General features: G+C 42.9%; 1 protein-coding gene across 5 annotated transcripts in view; it reads right to left on the reverse strand.

Annotated features, from left to right (window-relative positions):
• Nucleotides 1-718: 718 nt before the first annotated feature.
• Nucleotides 719-20,307, reverse strand: part of LOC148845490 (mediator of RNA polymerase II transcription subunit 15a-like) — a 122,292-nt gene continuing 102,703 nt past the window's right edge. For 4 of the 5 annotated variants that reach the window (XM_088953188.1, XM_088953182.1, XM_088953185.1 and 1 more), the window contains one exon: nt 719-1,328. In XM_088953188.1, coding sequence (XP_088809314.1) covers nt 1,106-1,328 — 223 coding nt within the window. In that variant the 3' untranslated portion in view covers nt 719-1,105. Of the gene's footprint in view, nt 1,435-20,307 lie in introns of all 5 variants that reach the window. The other variant, XM_088953184.1, reaches the window with a different exon arrangement.

A 20,307-nucleotide genomic window follows, 5' to 3' on the forward strand; every position in this document is an offset into this window, starting at 1 on the left:
ACTGAAATTATTTGATTTGATCTAAGAATTTGTCAAACCGTAATTTACTGGTTTGGCCTTAGATCTTCTCCAAACCAGATCGTGAATACCCCTACTAAAAGTGGTATAAAAGACTTGGAAGATTTCAAAAGCCAAGACGTATATGCAGTATTAGATAATGTTGGAACGGATTTTGTTTGGAGGAGATTTTGTTTGGGGCAACACATAATCAAGGATATGTTGAATACTTTGAATTGGGCAATCTTAATAGGTTAAAATATTATAAATCATGTATAGGTACAGCTTTATAAATTATCAACCAAAAAAAAAGCATCATACTGTTCATGCTCCATATATTAAGCAATACTCATGGGTTGTCAGTGGGTAGGGTAGACTGATCTTCAACCTGCACCTAATTGCCAACCCTAATTTGTTTTATCCATGAACAAAGCACTGAAATTTCCTCTAGTTTCCTTGTTTCGTTTTCCATGAGAAGCCATTGCTACTATTAGTTGTTGCTTGAAGAAGCAGAAGATTCAACTGTATCATTACTCTGAGTAACATCAGCTGCAATATATGTTTATATCTCCCCAAAACTCTCCTATTTCTTCACCTGTCATTAAAGGACTTCCCATCTTTTTTGAACTTTGAGGAATCCAATTTATAACAATTTATATGGTAATTAGTGTTAAAAACCCTTAGTTTAAACAAAAGAAACAGAAGTCATAAACTACAGCACTGCAGCCACGATTAACCATGTTTTCCAATGATTACCCCAATTATTTGTAAAAAATGAAAGATTCAGAAACAATTTGTGAGGGCAGTGAAGGTTACCAGGTGATCACACCCTCAGACTGATCAAAGCTTATAATGATCTTGTACAGAAAATACTGTTGACCGAAGTCTAGGGTGATTTTGCAGACAGAAAATGCTTTGGCATTTTCAGTATATTGAAAATAATGTAAATGTACAGTACTAACAATCTCTGACAGTGGAATTCCTGGAGATATTTGGAAAGTAAGGGAGGTTGTAGACATTGACAGCAAACCTAGTAATCAAGTTGGTCTAGTTGGTCTGACAAGATTTCATCATTGCTCTCTCTTGCAAATATAGGCTTATAAGATGATCAAGCAGCGCCCATGCAATTCTCCCAAGTACTATATTTCGAGCTGAAGGTCCCCCCTCCATTCTGGTGGGCATACTCTGCTAAAACCATGCGAGAACACAAGTCCCAAGTCTTAGCCATCTCTCGAAGTGACAGAGGCTGCGAAAGATTGCGGAGAGACAGAGAAAATCTTGACTTTGCCTTAGCTGAAAGATCTTCATACTCTTTACTGTCACAACATGGTCTACGGCCAAATTTTATGTCAAGAAAGAGCATGTAAAGAAGAGAATATAAGTCTAACAAATGGTATCATTATAAGAATGCAGATTAAGTGATTAAGCCCGAGCAACCTGCACATCTATATCAACTTCAGTGGATATTATTGAGATTTCATACAGGATCATGGTTTAAAATGTTGATTTATTTTGTAATATTTTCATGGTTACCGATACGAAATATGGATCAACATATTCACACTGAGAACCATTGACATTATGTGGAGTTCATTATAGCATAATTTGGAGACAATACAGTAGATGTGTTGAGTAACAATGTTATTGCTGCCTAATGGACATGATTACCACTTTGAGCCATGTTAAAGGAGCAGGCAGCAGCACTGTTATTACTTTATGTTTTGTCTTGTTCGAGTTCCCTATTTGTGCCTTTTATTGCTGATGTGTTTCTTTTATTTCATTGTGTGGTATAGGGGCTAATCACTCTTATGAAATTTCATAGTCAGGGTTATTAGTGTAATTATACCCACTTAAGCATTAATATAAATACTCTGTCTGAATGGGAGATTTGACTTTCTTCTCAGTTCGACAGGTAGTTTTTCTCTTCCTCCCTGGCTGCTGGTTCTCTTTCTCTCTCTCTGAAGGTTAACAAATCACTCAATCTCTTATCTGTTATGACATGGTACCAGAGCAGGGATTTGGGTAATCTGATTTTTTCTCTGTTCTCTCTTTGTTCAAACTTTGCTCCTCTTTTCTGATATTTTCTCAAGATTCAAAGGATCATACCTGGTTGGATTACTTTAAGTGTTGTGCGATGGTTCAAACCATCACCATTAGTGCTGTGATCGACTGGTGAAGTGAAACCTTCTAGTGGAATCAATCCAAGAGGGTGTGATGTGATTGGTGATGAAGAATGCAGATTGTGAGAAGTGTTTTATGTGTGCTTTGAATGTGGAGTGGTGGATCTCTTGAAATCAGATTTCTGAAGTGATTGATTACAGACAAAGTGTGCAATTATTTTCTTAATAAAGTTGATGATGTGGATACTCAATTAGGTGATCAGTCATGCTCTCTTATTGATTAGGAGGCTCTTACATATGATTGGTCTTAATGAAATGAACTGTAAGAACTGTCAGATAGGTGAGTATAGATTTCTTAGGAAAGGTAAGATTACTATTGCTGATGGATCTTAGATTTCAATTTCTAGTCAGGGTGAACCAAGCTTATCCACAACCTTTCCCTGGGGTATGTCCTTCGTAGAGAGAATGGGCTGAATGGCCCATAGACTGTTTAATTATTTTTTGTTTATGTTCTATGCTGTTAATGGGCCTCAAAGTGGGCCTTACTTATGTTACGTTTACTTAAGATTAATCACCCAGTTAAGGGCCTCTCTGTAATTGCTGTAAATTAAGTTTAATGAAAAGGAATTAGGGTGTAAGAGAGGGTTACATTCAAAATCTTCCTCAGAACCCTATTTGCTGCCACCTTCTTCTTCTTCTTCTCTTCTCTCTTCTTGCTTCTCTTTTCTGCTGTTCTCTATCATCTTTTGACTGTTTTTAATTAGTCCGTTAGTTTCAGAGGACTGCTTTTCTTCTTGGTATCAAAGCGGGCTCTCCTTTTCTCTCTCTTTTTTTTTTCTCTTTCTTCCCATACACTGTGTATGGAGAACTGAATCGAATGAGTAGTTAAAAAATTTTTTCTTCAGCCCAGTTGTTAGTGGATTTTTGGAGAGAAGAAGACTGTCTTTGTCATCATTCCGACAGTCTCTGGTGTTTTGCCCAAAACCCTAATTAACTAGAGAATTCTACTTGTGGGCCCCATAGGGAGTTTAACCTTGGTGCTCAATGATTAAAAGGCTCCTTGTTCTTCATCTTGAAGATCGATACAAGCATCTTGTTGTTATGTGAAGTCTACAAGGAGCGGCTGGGTTTTTTCTGTTTCTCCCGGGTTCCGGGTGTGACGCAGTTAATAGGTATGACTGCATAGAAGTTAGTTCTCAGCATCTATTTTTTCCTGTCTTCCTTGATTGTTAATTGAAGTTGTTAGAAGTTCTTTTGAAGTGTTTTTAAGAAGATGGATACCTTGGGAGTTGAAAGCAAGCATGTTGCTGAATCCGGGACAGGTTCTGGGGGCTCCTGTTGACTCCCTACTGGCTATGACAATAGTCAATCTAGATGGAACAAACTATCTGGCATGGTCACAATCAATAAAAATTCATGTCTACAGCAGAGGCAAGTGGGGGTATATCTCCGGGAGCAAGAAAGCTCATGTGGAAGATGATCCATCTTATGAAAAATGGATGCAAGAAAATTATACTGTCATTGGATGGCTAGTAAATTCGATGCAACCTCAAGTCAGTCAACACTATTTATGGATGAATTCAGCAAAGGAAATATGGGACAGTGTGGCTGAAACTTATTCTCAGAAACTGAATGTGGCCAGGGCATATAAGCTGAGGAGTGATGTGAATAATTTAAGGTAGGGTGAGAGACCTTTAGCTATTTACTTCACAATGCTGAAATCCCTTTGGCAAGAAATTGACTTGATGGAAACTGTTGTCTGGGAAAGTACTAATGATGCTGAAACCTACAGAAAATTAGTTGAGAGAAATAGGGTTTTTGAATTCTTGATAGGGTTGAATCCCGAGTTTGACATCACAAAACAAAATATCTTAGCCAAGGATAGTGTTTCATTGTCTTAGGCCTATGCCTTGGTGAGTAGTGAAGAAAGCAAGAGGCTAGTCCAGGTTCAAGGAGCTGGTCTAAATGGCCATTTTGCTTACATGGGGCTGAAACTGAAGGGAACTACAGGAAGTTCAGGTGGTTCAGGAATGAAGGAAGTTGTCTGTGAGTACTGTAAGAAACCAAAGCTTACACAAGACTAGTGTTGGAAATTACATCTGGAGCTTCTTTCTCCTCGTTTCCAAAAGAAGACTGATAATGTGAAAACAGGAAGTGCCAACAATTGCTACTGGTCCAGAGAATGACAGATGCTTAACCAAAGAGAGGACTGCTAGGGAACAATTAGCAGTTATGAAGGCAGAATATTAGAAGTATGGAAGGATGATCAGTCACCTAGAGAGTGCTGCCTCTTCTTCCAACCCTCCAGGCAATTCAACCTCTTCTACATTTGCTCATTTAGGTATACGGGCTTTTGCCAATCATGCAACTATCTCAAGTAATCGTAGGATCCCTTGGATTACTGATTATGGTGCTTTTGATCACATGACCAGCCTTTCCACCTTGTTTATTTCTTATTATTTGCTTCCTGTCCGTGATAAGATCACTGTTGAGGGCCCGCGAATAGGACCTCGTCACGGGTCGGTCCATGGGGAAAACCTGTTGTTTTCCCTTGTTCCTCCCTGCTCTTGATGAACCTATTTTGGTGCCTTGGTGATTTGTTCAAGAGATCACCAACTCTCCTAACTCACTTCTGGACTGAATATTTGATGCCTTCATTCAATACTGGTGTCTCCTTAAATAGGAGATTACAAGAGTCCTAATCCTAGGGAGACTCCTTGCTGAATAGGGAGACCTCCTGCTCTATCTTGATAAGATTAGACTGATAGGATAAGATAAGTCTCTCTTAATCCTAATCTGATAAGATAAGATAATCTAATCTACTAATCTTAATAAGATAAGATAAGAACAAGTAGGATAGTCTAATATAATTTGATAAGACTGTTGCTGTCGAACTGGGTAGGATGAGAACATTGGACCACTGCTGCTGCCGGCGGCGATGATATTTCTTCCCGAGGAACGCGTCCATATCATTACTCCCCTCCTGGACTAAGAGCTTGTCCTCAAGCTCAAACTCCGGATACGTGGCTTGGAACTCGGCCAAGGGGATCCAGGTGGTTTTGGCCAATGGTAGGCTGTCCCATTCCACCAAAACTTCAAGAGTACCTCGATTGATACGAGAGCGGATGAGAGCCCTAGGCTGGGGAACAAGTTTGCCTTCTTTCAAGGGTGACAGGGAGGGAACTTGGTCCGGAGGAACACCCGTAAATGGTTTTAGCAAGGAGACGTGAAAAACATCATGAATCCGACTGTTCTCTGGTAATTCCAGCTGGTATGCCACAGTGCCAATCTGCCGCAGAACCTTGAAGGGGCCATAGAACTTAGAGGCCAGTTTAGGGCCAGCCTTCTGGCACAAGGAGCGTTGCCAGTAGGGCTGGAGTTTCAACCAAACAAATTGTCCTGGCTCGAATGACAATTCCCGATGGTGCTTGTCATAAGTGAGCTTCATGCGGAGCTGGGCCTGCTGTAAGCGAAGGTGTACGTTGTCTAGGAGGGCGTCGCGTTCCTATAAGGAGCGATCAATGTCCTCCAATCGAGTACAACTGGGTTCATAGGATAACAAGCGAGGAGGGTCCCAGCCGTAACGACGCGAAAATGGGTCATGCCGAGGGAAGAATGGTAGACAGTGTTGTAACAGTACTCGGCCCAAGGAAGCCAATCTACCCACCGTCGCGGTTGATCCCCCACGAAACAACAGAGATACATCTCAATTGTGCGGTTTACCACCTCCGTCTGTCCATCGGTCTGTGGATGATATGCTGAGGATAAGGCCAGGGTGGTGCCATGTAGTCGAAATAACTCCTTCCAGAAGGCACTAGTGAAAACCAGGACCTTGTTGCTGATGATGGATTCCGGTAACCCATGTAAGCGGAAAATATGTGTAAAGAAGGCGAGGGCAACCGAAGTGGCACTGTATGGGTGTGATAGAGGAGTGAAGTGGGCATATTTAGAGAAGCGATCTACCACCACGAACAAGACTGATTTGCTGCCTACCTTGGGTAGCTCTTCGATGAAGTCCATGGAGATGTCGGCCCAGATCTGTGTCGGGATAGAAAGGGGCTGAAGGAGGCCTGCCGGGTGCAGGTTTTCCCATTTATGTTGTTGGCAAGTGGAGAAATTTTGGACAAAATCCAAAATAAAAGTCTTCATACCCTGCCAATGGAAATCAGCCCAGACGTGGTGCAGTGTTTTCTGAATGCCCTCATGGGTGGAGTTATGGATGCTAGAGACGATGGTGGGAATCAACGGGATGTCTGGCGGAAGATGTACCCGGCCTTTATATAGTACCAACCGGTCATGAAGGGACCAATTGGAGTCGGCGGCGCCGGAATGAATCTTCTGTACAAGGAGCGACCATTCCGGAGATTGTGGCGTTGCCTTCTTGATGTCGACTAGCAAAGAGATTAGGGGTTGGGAAATTCCACATAGAGACATCGCGTCTTCATCGCGTCTAGACAAAGCATCAGCTGCGCGATTTGAGGATCCCACCTTGTATTCCACCCAGAAATCGAACCCGAGCAGTTTGCTAACCCAGTGCTGCTGAGGGGAAGTGGTGAATCGTTGCTCCAACAGGTACTTGAGGCTGTAGTGATCGGTTTTGACGACGAATGACCGCCCCCACAAATACGGCCTCCAGTGCTGGACGACGCTAGCTAGGCCGATTAGTTCGCACTCATAGGCTGGAAGTTTCAAATGTCGGTCAGCCAGCTTGCGGCTGAAGAAGGCAATCGGGTGCCCTTGCTGCTGTAATACGGCCTCGATACCCACTCCAGAGGCATCGCACTCGACAGTAAATTCGAGAGCGAAGTTTGGTAATTGCAGAACTGGGGTGGAGGATAGGGCATCTCTTAATGTCAAAAAAGCTGCATCGGCTGCGTCGTCCCACCGGAAGGAATTTTTCTTTAACAGGTTGATTAGCGGGGCAGCCAACAGTCCATAACTCTACACAAATTTGCGATAGTCACCTTAACCCTAGGAACCCGCGTAATGCCTTGGTGGATTGAGGCTTGGGCCATTCCTTGTTAGCTTGAATTTTGGAACTGTCAACCATCACAGGTGGTGCACATGTTCCATCTGTGACCTAGATAAAGAACCTGCCGCTCCCCGAAGGAGCACTTGGACCATTTTAGGAAGAGTTTGTGTTGGCGTAGGAGCTCGAAAACGGTCGGCAAATGGTGCACATGTTCCACCCATGATTTGCTGTAAACGAGGATGTCATCAAAGAATACTAAAACAAATTTGCACAAATGGGGCTGAAATACCTTGTTCATCAATGACTGGAATGTGGACGGGGTGTTGGTGAGACTGAATGGCATGACTAAAAATTCAAAGTGACCATGATGGGTTCGAAAGTCAGTCTTCTTCACGTCTCCGAGAGCCATTTGGACCTGGAAATACCCGGACTAGAGGTCCAACTTGGAGAAGTACTGAGCACCATGCAACTCGTCCAGCAGCTCGTCCACAAAGGGAATAGGAAACTTATCCTTGACCGTCCGGCCATTGAGCTCTCTGTAGTCGACGTAGAACCTCCAAGTTCCATCCTGTCTCGCCACCAACAGGACTGATGAAGAGAAGGGGGAGTGGCTATTGCGTATGAACCCACCACCAGAGGAATTCGATGATCGCATGCTCGGGGAGGATGGAGTCCCTTGGGTTCCTGGAATATGTCTGAAAATTCAACGAGGAGTCTTTTCATGGCTGCCGTATGCATTGTTTCTGTCTGAAGCGCATGAACCTGTGGTGTCTTCTCCTTTACCCTACAACCGTGCCAAGAGACTTGCTTCCCATTCAAGTGGAATGTCATTGTTAGTGCGCTGAAGTCCCATAAAATTGGACCTAGGTGATCAACCATTTGATCCCAAGAACAATATCGAACCCATCCAAGGAAAGTACGAATAAATCAGCAGAGAATAGTTCAGAGTCGACCTGTATCTGGACGTCCTTACAGATTCCCAGACTGTGAACCCTTTCACCGTTTGCGATGGCTACCTGTAGTCGTGGCGGGAGTTCCATTGGTAGTTTTAACTAAAGGGCGACATGCTAACTTATGAAGTTGTGTGTGCTCCCTGAATCGACGAGTATGCGTACCGGATTACTTGCTATCTGTGCCTATAACTGCATGGTCTGAGATGTTTTTATTCCGGTGATCGCGTGGAGAGAAATCTCCGGCTCGAATACGACGGGTTCTTCTTCGTCCTCCTCTTGCTCATCCACTAGGAGGCAAAAAAGCTTCTTGCACCTATGTCCCACTGAGTAGAGGTCATCGCAGTTGAAACATTGGCCCCTCACTCGGCGTTCTGCCATCTCGGCCCTGGTCATACGCTTAATGAGTGGAGCGACAATGTTGCTTCCTGCACTTGCTACCGATCTAGAGGTGTTGTTTGTGTGAGATCTCAGTTCCCGGCTGGTTGCAGAAGAAGGGGTCGCTGTCGCTGATTTCTGGGTTGCCCATGAAGTTGGCGGATGTCCCATATTGTAGGTCCCGCGGCTGAGTTGCAGCTTGCGCCCGAAAGCGCGGGCTAAGTTCATGGCTGTAACCAGGTTTGGAGGATTTTGCATCTCCACGTCCACCCGCAGGGGTTCTGCTAACCCTGCCGTCAACATGTCTACCTGCTGGTCCGGTCACACTGAAGATGCCTCGCGAGGAGGTTCTGGAACTGGCGCTGGTATTTTGCCACTGTGCCGGTTTGTTTAAGGTTAATCAAATCGCCTAAGGGGTTGCTTGTTAGTGGGGGGCCTAAGGCTAATCGATAGAACCAGAGATGCGCTTCTTCTGTTAAGTGAAAGGCGTCTAGGCTTACCTTATCCCAGTCGTCTGCCCGTTGATTTCGGAAAAACTACTTGCACCGCTACAGCCAGCCCAAGGGGTCTCTGTTGCCGTTGTACGACGGGAATTCTAACCTGCTGTACTTGGAGATGACTGCGGCCCCCTGGTTGACGAACTGCTGTTCGCCGGAAGACTTCGACAGATCTGGTCGGCGACCGCTAGTGGCTGTCACCCCTTCTGTGTTCTTCTCTTTGCTAGCAAGGAATAACTCCATCGGACGTTGAAGCTCCCTGACTTCGTCTTTGATCTCACATACTTCTAAGCTGGTCTCCACGAGCTGGTGCTCGAGATCGTGGACCCTGGACGACAACTGCTCCAGATTTCCCATGACGCCTTGCTTTGATACCAAGTTGTTGAGGGCCCGCGAATAGGATCTCGTCACAGGTCGGTCCATGGGGAAAACCTGTTGTTTTCCCTTGTTCCTCCCTGCTCTTGATGAACCTATTTTGGTGCCTTGGTGATTTGTTCAAGAGATCACCAACTCTCCTAACTCACTTCTAGACTGAATATTCGATGCCTTCATTCAATACTGGTGTCTCCTTAAATGGGAGATTTACAAGAGTCCTAATCTTAGGGAGACTCCTTGCTGAATAGGGAGACCTCCTGCTCTATCTTGATAAGATAAAACTGATAGGATAAGATAAGTCTCTCTTAATCCTAATCTGATAAGATAAGATAAGATAATCTACTAATCTTAACAAGATAAGATAAGAACAAGTAGGATAGTCTAATCTAATCTGATAAGACCATTGCTGCCGAATTGGGTAGGATGAGAACATTGGATCACTGCTGCTGCCGGCGGTGATGATATTTCTTCCCGAGGAACGCGTCCATATCAATCACCCTAGCGATGGCTGTCTTGCTCCTATCTCTGGCAAGGGAACCATCAAGACTACAAACTCTCTATTACTTTCTTCTGCTATTCATGTGCCCAACCTAAATACAAATTTTTTATCTGTAAGTAGCCTAACTAAGTCTTTGAACTGCAGTGTAACCTTTTTTCCTTCCTACTATGTTTTTCAGGATCTAGAGTCCTAGAAAGTGGTTGGGAGTGGCCATGAGGAAAATGGAATATATCTATTGGATACTCCTGGATAGAGCCAAGGACAACCTGGGAAAGCTGTCTTTCGATCTATCTTCAGAGTCTGTTAGTCGTGTCATGTTATGTCATTTTCGTTTGGGTCATCTTTCTTTTTCTGCATTGAGTCATTTATTCCTAGAACTATTTAAGGGAATTAGTTTGTCCAATCTTCATTGTGAGTCTTGTCAGTTGTCAAAACATTGTAGAAGCAATTACCATTTGAGTAATAAAAGATCACCTTCTCCATTTCATATTGTGCACTCTGATGTGTGGGGGCCATACCACTTACCCTTTATGGGTGGCTATAAATATTTTATGTTGTTCATTGATGATTTTTCATGATATACTTGGCTATTTTTGATGAAATCTCATGATGGAGTTCCCAGACTTGTGAGGCAGTTCCATAAGTTTGTTCTTACCCAATTTGATACTAGAATCAAAATTTTCAGATCCGACAATGCAAAAGAATACTTTGAGAAGAACCTAACCAGTTATCTCACTAATTTGGGGGTTATTCACCAAAGTTCCTGTGTTAAAACTCTATAACATAATGGAGTTGTTGAGAGAAAAAACCAACACATTGTTAGACAGTTTTGTATGCCCTTAGCTTTAATCAAAATGTACTTTATGAATTTATTGTAAATGAATAAAAGTGCATATTTGATTCATGTTCTCTTGGTATGTTTCTGTGTAATACCCTTAAACTGGACACTTAATGAGACTCGTGTTAGTTTAAAAAGTTCACAGCCGGTGGATCGGTCTGGGGAGACCTATCCTGACAAGGTTGACACTGTGGTGCCACCAAGTCGGTTGGGGTGGCTTGTCTCAGCTACCAGGGTGAGACCCTAGGCACATACAGTGTAGGATTAATTGAATCTTTGAACTGGACCAAATTTCCAATATTGCCCTGGACATTGGAGATTGATGGGCAAAACTGAAAAGTTACACCCGACCCCTAGACTCGATTATGATATTGCACTAGGTGTCAGATTGGGCTGTCTTTGATGTACCAATAAGTGAGATCCTTAGCGGGGGTCAAAACCTGGGTATGTTGGGACAGTCTGAGAATTCATCTGAGTGGGTGATCATGGTGACAGGATTAGCCCCTTTGTCGGACAAAGGTAATGATCGGGGATGCACTCTCACTGATGGAAACCAAGACTACCGGCAGCCGATTTCAATCGTTGAAATTTGTTTTGCAAAATATATTTTATATGAGATATAAAAGTATATATATTATGGTTTCGAAATGATTTGCAAAAGGTTTTAATTCCCGGGATCCATACTTGAGAGAGTGCAACACTGTTCCTTGCAGCCGAGGGAGAGGTTCTCTCTTGTCGGGCAGTGTATGATCATTATGGGTTGAGAGGTTAAGTGTAAGACCATTGAGGATAATACCTGATGGGCTAATCTTGCATCTGCCCACAGTCCCTGGGTGTTACAAGGTGGCTTGGCCCAGGGACCACTTAGGGTAAGTATTGGGCCCATAGAGCCCATCTGATGGGTTTCAGAGGGTGCACTGTCCATAATAGTGTATTCGGCCAGGCCTTGTAACAAAGGCTGGGCTGAACCCATGTGGCTGATGTGTAGATCAATGTTTGGGTCCCACGCCATACAAGGAAGCCCAACTGGGCAGCAGTTTGGAAGGCTTAATGAATACATAACCCGAAATGGGCCTTAAGCCCATTTCGAACTGGGCTAATTTGATTAGTCTTTAAGGGGCGAATTCTGAGATAAGGTCAGCAGATAGGATTGGGCCCACACTCTATCCACTCAGAGAGTCCAAGATCTAAATGAGATTTAGATTTGGAAACTTCCTAATTAGATTAGGAGCCGGCTGATCTAATCTGCAGATAAGATAAGGATTATCCCTTATCTTAAAGGGACTTCTAATCCAGATATGATTTGGGTTATCAACTCCTAATGGGATTAGGAGCTGATCCTTTTAAGTCTATAAAAGGAAGAGGGGGCGGCAGCCTTTAGACACAACATCCAACAGACTCAAGTCTTGTCTTCAGAGCTGAGATCACAGAAGAGAGAATTCTGCATCCTGCAAATACTCTCTAGTTGCCTCCTTCCTGCAGCCGCCACATATAGCAGTTCGATCTCCATTGTTTTGGAGAAATCAAGATCGGATCTTGATTCCAATCTTTTGGAGAAAAGATTGGTAGGAGTTGTATTCACAAGCCGTCCAGGTGATTCTTGGGAAGAATCAAGTTCTTAGGAAGGACACTGCTGATTCTGCTCCACCTTGCATTGCGCCATCTTCAGTGGGAGAAGATTTTGGTTTCTACCTTGGGCGTGAACACCTCCATTGAGAGATATTGTTTCTCTGTATCAGGTATTATCTCTCTCACCTCCTTTTGGTTCAGATCTAGTTCAGTTTATGGTTCAAGAATGATCATTGAAAATATGATTTTCTAAATAGGGAATTTGATTCCCAGTTGAAGGGAGAGAAATTTTTGAAATTTGCCCCCTTTATTCCGCAATCTTGGGCGTCCATGTGATGGATTTCCTATCCCTTCACACATTGTTAAAATTGCAAGGAGTATCCTGTTTGCCTCACATGTTCCTACAAGATTTTGGGGGGATGTTGTTCCCAATGCAACCTACCTAATTAACTGTATGCCATCCAGAGTGTTGGGTTTTAAGTCTCCTCTTAGTCTCCTTCATCCGGGTAAGGAACTTTTTCCTATTTCACTTCACATCTTTGGCTGTACTTGTTATGTACACATTCCAAGTACCCAAAGACATAAATTTGAACCAAAGGCCCACAAGTGCATATTCGTTGGTTATGCCTCCACACAGAAGGGTTATTGTTGTTTTGATCCAAAATATAGAACTCGTTATGCCTCAATGGATGTCACCTTTGATGAGTCCTCTACTTTCTATGATCCTTCTCTAGAGAAGCATTGTTCAAAGGGGGAGAATTTATCACAGTTGTTTGCTCTCCCCCTTCCTGTCCCAGTAGAGTCTTCTTTTGAGTCTCTTTCTATTTCCAATGAATCAAGAGAAGAACATTCATCTCATGCTCCTTCCAATATTCCTATCCCTCCTTCTTTACCTCCTCGTCCTCTCTTTAATCCCAGGTTGTACCAACAATAGAGAACTAGAAGTGGGTAGATTGTTTCCTCTACATTACATGAGCCTCCTACACTTCCAGTTGCAGAAGAGACAATAGGTACTGATACAGTCCCTTTGGAGCCCCCTTCCCAGATCTTGATGTACCACTTGCTATCAGGAAAGGTAAAAGGAAGTGTACTGCACATTGCATTTCCAAACACCTTTCTTATAGTTTGCTTTCTCCTTCATATTTTGCCTATCTTTCTTCTGTTACTTCTAAACCAATACCCAGGTCAGTGTTAGAAGCTCTTACTATTCCAGAATGGAGGGATGCTAATGAGAACTGCGTACCCTACATAAGAATGACATATGGGAAGTGGTTGATTTTCCTGAAGGGAAGGAACCAGTGGGCTGTAAGTGGGTTTTCACCACCAAATACCATGCTGATGGCACCATTGAAAGGTACAAAGCTAGGCTGGTTGCAAAAGGTTATACACAGGCATATGAGATTGACTATCTGGAGACCTTTGCTCTTGTTGCAAAGATGACATCTGTGAGGGTTCTTCTTGTTAGACAGTTTTGTATGCCCTTAGCTTCAATCAAAATGATGTACTTTATGAGTTTATTGTAAATGAATAAAAGTGCATATTTGATTCATGTTCCCTTGGTATGTTTCTGTGTAATATCCTTAAACTGGACACTTAATGAGACTCGTGTTAGTTTAGAATGTTCACAGCCAGTGGGTCAGTCTGGGGAGACCTATCTTGACAAGGTTGATACTTTGGTGCCACCAAGTCGGTTGGGGTGGCCTGTCTCAGCTGCCAGGGTGAGACCCTAGGCACATACAGTGTAGGATTAATTGAATCTTTGAACTGGACCAGATTTCCAGTATTGCCCTGGACCTTGGAGATTGATGGGCAAAACTGGAAAGTTACACCCGACCCCTAGACTCGATTATGATACAGCACTGGGTGTCGGATTAGGCTGTCTTTGATGTACCAATTAGTGAGATCCTTAGCGGGGGTCAAAACCCGGGTATGTTGGGACAGTCTGAGAATTCATCTGAGTGGGTGATCATAGTGACAGGATCAGCCCCTTTGTCGGACAAAGGTAATGATCGGGGATGCACTCTCACTGATGGAAACCAAGACTGTCGGCAGTCGATTTCAATCGTTAAGATTTGTTTTGCAAAATATATTTTATATGAGATATAAAAGTATATATATTATGGTTTTTAAAAGGTTTGCAAAACGTTTTAATTCCCGGGATCCAGATAAGCAGAGAGCAACACTATTCCTTGCAGCCGAGGGAGAGGTTGTCTCTTATTGGGCAGTGTATGATCATTATGGGTTGAGAGGTTAAGTGTAAGACCATTGAGGATAATACCTGATGGGCTAATCTTGCATCTGCCCACAGTCCTTGAGTGTTACAAGGTGGCTTGGCCCAGGGACCGCTTAGGGTAAGTGTTGGGCCCATAGAGCCCATGAGATGGGTTTCAGGGGGTGCACTGTCCATAACAGTGTATTTGGCCAGGCCTTGTAACAAAGGCTACGCCGAACCCATGTGGCTGATGTGTAGATCAATGTTAGGGTCCCACGCCATACAAGGAAACCCAAATGGGCAGCAGTTTGGAAGGCTAAATGAGTACACAACCTTAAATGGGCCTTAAGCCCATTTCGAACTAGGCTAATTTGATTAGTCACTTAAAGGGGCGAATTCTGAGATGGATCAGCTGATAGGATTGGACCCAGACCCTATCCACTTAGAGAGTCCAAGATCTAAATAAGATTTAGATCTGGAAGCCTCCTAATTAGACTAGGAGATGGCTGATCTGATTTGCAAATAAGACAAGGGTTATCCCTTATCACTTAAAGGGACTTCTTATCCAAATATGATTTGGATTAGCAACTCCTAATGGGATTAGGAGCTGATCCCATTAAGTCTATAAAAGGAGGAGGGGGCGGCAGCCTTTAGACATGCAACACACAACTCCTGTCTTCAGAGCTAAAATCACAAGGAGAGAGAATTCTGCACCCTACGAATACTCTCTTGCCGCCTCCTTCCTGCAGCCGCCACCTCCAGCAGTTCGATCTCCAGTTCTTGGGAGAAATCAAGATTTGATCTTAATCTCAATCTTTTGGGGAAAAGATTGATTGGAGCTGTATTCACAAGCCATCCTGTTGATTCTTGCGAAGGGTCAAGTTCTTTTGGAAGAACACTGTTGATTCTGCTCCATCTTGCACTGCGCCATCTTCAGTGGGAGCGGATTTTGGATCCTTCCTTGGGCGTGAACACCTCCATTGGGAGATACTATTTCTCCATATGAAGCATAATCCCTCCCTACTCCTTTTGGTTCAGATTTGGTTCAGTTTATGGTTCAAGAATGATCCTTGAAAATATGATTTTCTAAATAGGGAATGCGATTCCTAATTGAAGGGAGAGAAAAATTTTTGAAATTCGCCCCCTTATTCCGCAATCTTTGGGCGTCCATGTGATGGATATCCTATCCCTTCACTTCTATCTCTGGCTGCACATTCAGATTGGCCACTTTACCAGCTAGATGTGAACAATGCATTTCTAAATGGAGAATTACATGAAGAGGTCTATATGTCTCTTTCACCAGGGATGTATGACACAGATACGGTGGGAAAGGTGTGCAAGTTGAAGAAGTCTCTTTGTGGACTTAAACAGGCACCTAGGGCCTAGTTTGAAATGTTTAGGGCTGCTGTTGTTAACTTTGGCTATATACAAACTCAATCTGATCATACCCTCTTTGTGAAGAGAAAAGGCTCTTTGGTGGTATATCTTATTGTTTATGTTGATGATATAGTTGTGACTGGTACCGATGTAATATGGATTAATGATCTTAAATCCTTTATTCATACAGAGTTTGAGATCAAAGATATGGAGGAATTGAGGTACATCCTTGGCATAAAAGTAGCTCAGTCTAAGGATGGAATCTTTATCTCTCAACGAAGGTATGTGCTTGACTTGCTCACTGAAACAGACAAGATGGGTGCAAGACTGGTGGCTACTCCTATTGATACGAGTCGCAAACTTTTTGCCTCAGATGGAGAACTGTTGAAGGATAAGGGAGTCTTCTAGAGTTTACTTGGGAAACTGCTCTATCTTTGCATCACTCGGTCAGATATTGCATATGCTGTCAGCTGCATTAGTCAGTTCACGCATGCCCCCAGGGATACTCATATGGTAGCGATAGAACGAATTGTGTTATTTAAGAGGTTTTCCTGGAAAGGTAATTTTATTTGCTAAGCATGGTCATATGAAACTGGAGGCTTACATAGATGCGGATTGGGCTGGAAACACTGATGATAGGAAGTCAACTTCTGGGTATTGTAGCATGGTGGCAGGCAATATTGTTTCTTAGAGAAGCAAGAAAAAATCAGTTGTTGCCAGATCTTCAACTGATGCTAAGTACAGAGCCATAGCTCATGGAGAGTTACTTTGGCTTCGATCCTTGATGGAGGAACTGGGTGTTGAGTATGATAAGCCATTAATGTTATATTGTGATAATCAGGCTGCCATTAACATTGCTCACAATCCGGTGCAACATGATAGGACCAAATATATTGAAGTTGACAAACATTTTATCCAAGAAATAGTGGCTTCTGTAGAAGCTTGTCTGCCATTTATTTCTTCTGAAGAACAGCTAGCTGACATCCTTACCAAGGGAATCCTCAAGGCCAAACTTCAGCATGATACTGGCAAGCGTGGCATGACTAACATCTATGCTCAACTTGAGGGGGGAGTGTAGAGAGAATGGGACGAATGGCCCATAGACTGTTTACTTATTTTATGTTTATGTTCTATGTTGTTAATGGGCCTCAAAGTGGGCCTTACTTATGTTATGTTTACTTAAGATTAATCGCCCAATTAAGGGCATCTCTATAATTACTATAAATTAAGTTTAATGAAAATGAATTAGGGTATAAGAGAGGATTACATTCGAAATCTTTGTTAGAACCCTATTTGCCGCCACCTTCTTTTTCTTCTTCTTCTCTCTTCTTGCTTCTCTTTTCTGCTATTCTCTATCATCTTTTTGATTGTTTTTAATTAGTTTGTTAGTTTCAGAGTGTTAGAGTGAGCCGAATAGGGGTAGTTTAGTAATCTCGTGTCAGTTAAGTACTTTGCTTATGTGGCTGTTTTATTAGAGTACTCTGCCCCACACTTAAGTGAGGGCAGTTTAGTCTTTATAAGTGTAATTAGAACCTAATAAACATAAGGGGGTCAACTGAATGGGTGACTAATTAGTTTTCGACTAAACCCTCCTGTTCTCTCTTTCTCTTGTCTTCTTCCTCGTCTTCTTCTTCCTTCTTCACTGGGTCGGATTACTGTAGCTGCTCTAAAACATGGTATCAGAGCGAGGTTTCTGACCTGCTTCATCTTGCAAAGCATCTCAACTGTGTTCGTGACACCCTCTTCTTCATTTCTGGTTAGTTAATGGAGAGAGCTGGTTCGCCCTAGGTCTAAGACATCACAGCTCGTTGCTCTCTGTTGAGCACGGTTTTCTTCATCAAGGAAGGTGATTTAAGCAGTGAATGGTTGGCGGATACTCTCAAAGGAAGGTTGGTTAATTAGTCCTTTTGTGTTGCTGGTATTTCTGGGTAGGAACCCTTCAAGAATCAGTTAGTACTGATTAGAACCTAGAGAACTAGGTTCATTGTTGCCCTAATAAGGGCTGTGTGTGCAGTAGCCAAATGGTGTATGGCTGCTGTGAGTTGTTGAGTGGTGTTAGGGCTGCTGTAGGTGGCCGAGTGGTGTAAGGTGGAATGCAGTGATCTTGCCAAGCTCCTTGTGGTCGTGTAATGCCCTCTTAAGTGTATTAAACAAGTCTGAACTGGCCGAGTGGTGTAAGGTGGAATGCAGTGACCTTGCCAAGCTCCTTGTGGTAGTGTAATGCCCTCTTAAGTGTGTTAAACAAATCTGAACTGGGTATAGCAGTTTGCCTGTGTTGTGGTGCTTGTGATGCACAATTTTTTTTATTGAGTGGTTGTAAGAGGGCCTACTGTTGTGTTGTGGTGCTTGTGATGCTTATGTGGGTCGTAGGTGTGTGAAGTCAGCAGTAGTGTGAAGAAGAACAAGTGTGTGCTCCCACTGTTGTGTTTAGGAGCTGCAATAGGTGCTGAAGTATCAAACTGTGAACAACATCAATCAGCTTGTAGCTGAGAAGTAAGGTTAGAGGCAACTGTGAAAGAGTACAATGGCAGCAATAGGAGATGGCTACAATGATCAGAAACCTAATGTGGTAATTTCCTATGACTACCTAGGGTACAAATGATCTCAATTAAGCTGAATGGGGAGAACTATGTTCCATGGGCTAAATCAGTGGAAGTGTTTCTCAAGGCAAAGAAGAAAGTAAAGCATGTAAGAGATGAGAAGCCACCGGAGGACTCTCCAGGGTTTGATGATTGGGAGCAAGAAGATGCTCAAATCATGACTTGGCTGTGGAATAGTATGGAAACCAAAATTAGTGCCAAATTCATGTTCCTTGATACGGCTAAGGATACATGGGAGCATGCTAAGAAGCTATATTCTGGACAAGATAACACAACAAGAGTGTATCAGCTTTATCAGGAGTATTTTGATTTACAACAAGGAACCAAAACACTAGAAGAGTACTATGCTAGCATGAAGAATATAAGGAATGAACTCAATGTCTATCACCCCCTTACTCCAGATATTAATGTTCAGCAACTAGATGTTACAAGATTTTTAGTAGGGCTGAAGTCGGAATATTAACCAGTTAGAGCCCAAATATTGGGGGGCTCTACTCTTCCTACACTTGAGGAAGTATTCTCAAGGCTTCGTAGAATTTCTTTGGGACAAACAGAGAACTCCACACAGTCTGATAGATCAACACTTGTAACAGCTAGAGGGGTTGGACATAGTACAAGAGGGGGAGGTCATGCTCCCCGAGGAGGCCGTGGCAGTTCCATGATTAGTCGGGGTGGTCGTGACTCAGGGGGAGGCTGTGGCAGAGGGAAGAATAACTCTACAAGGAAAAGTACTCATTGTGGTAGAGAGGGACACACAGTGAATTTCTGTTATGATCTACATGGCCCTCCCTCTAAATGGGCTAATCATGTTGTAGTAGGTGAGGTTGATATCAGTGACAGTAAACCGGCAGACCGAACTGCTCCCACATCTACATCTACCTCTGGGAGGGATATGGTGAGCGTACTGCGTGATGAGTATGAACGGTTCCTTCAAACTACTTCACAGCATACCACTGCCACACTTGCCCAATCAGGTATTACTTGCATGTCATCTAAAACCTCTCCTTGGATTATTGACTCTGGAGCCTCAGATCATATGACCGGGACTCCAGGTGTGTTCTCTTCTCTTTCTAAAACCTCCACATCACAAACTGTTACACTTGCCAATGGGTCGTCATCTCCGATATGTGGTGTTGGTAATGTTGACATGACTTCTGTGCCCTTATCATCTGTTTTATATGTCCCTAAGTTTCCATTCAATCATATGTCTGTTAGTAAAATAACCAAAGCTCTTAACTGTTTTGTTACCTTCTTTCCTTCCACTTGTGTTTTTCAGGATCTCAAGAAGGGGAAGAAGATTGGTGGGGGACATGAAGCTGGTGGACTGTATTATCTTGACCGTGGTGGATCTTCAATTGCTCTTCAGACTTCACTTACTCCTCTACAATGGCATTGCCGACTGGGACATCCATCTCTCAAGGCTCTCAAGATTTTGGTCCCGTCATTGAGTCATTTGTCAGTTTTGCAATGTGAGTCATGTCAGTTTGGGAAACATCGTCGTGTGTCCTTCAGTCCAAGAGTTGAGAGTCGTATGTTGAGTCATTTTTCTTTGGTTCATTCAGATGTTTGGGGTCCAATCAAAATAGAGTCTTATAATGGGTACAAGTATTTTGTCTCCTTTATTGATGATTGTTCAAGAATGACATGGATTTACTTATTGAAAGAAAGAAGTAAATTGTTTTCCATTTTTCAAAAAATTCCATGCTGAAATACGCACACAATTTGGTGTTCCAATCAAAATTCTCCATTCATATAATGGTCGTGAATACTTTCTTACTTCATTTCAACAGTATTTAGAACAGCATGGCATTATTCATCAGACATCATGTGCATACACCCCTCAACAAAATGGGGTAGCTGAACGGAAGAACCATCAACTTCTTGAAACTGCTCGGTCTATTCTTCACCACATGAATGTTCCTA

The sequence above is a fragment of the Nelumbo lutea genome, chromosome 7, assembly GCF_056320005.1.
Source record: "Nelumbo lutea isolate HS-2025 chromosome 7, American lotus-T2T, whole genome shotgun sequence".
Taxonomy (NCBI): domain Eukaryota; kingdom Viridiplantae; phylum Streptophyta; class Magnoliopsida; order Proteales; family Nelumbonaceae; genus Nelumbo; species Nelumbo lutea.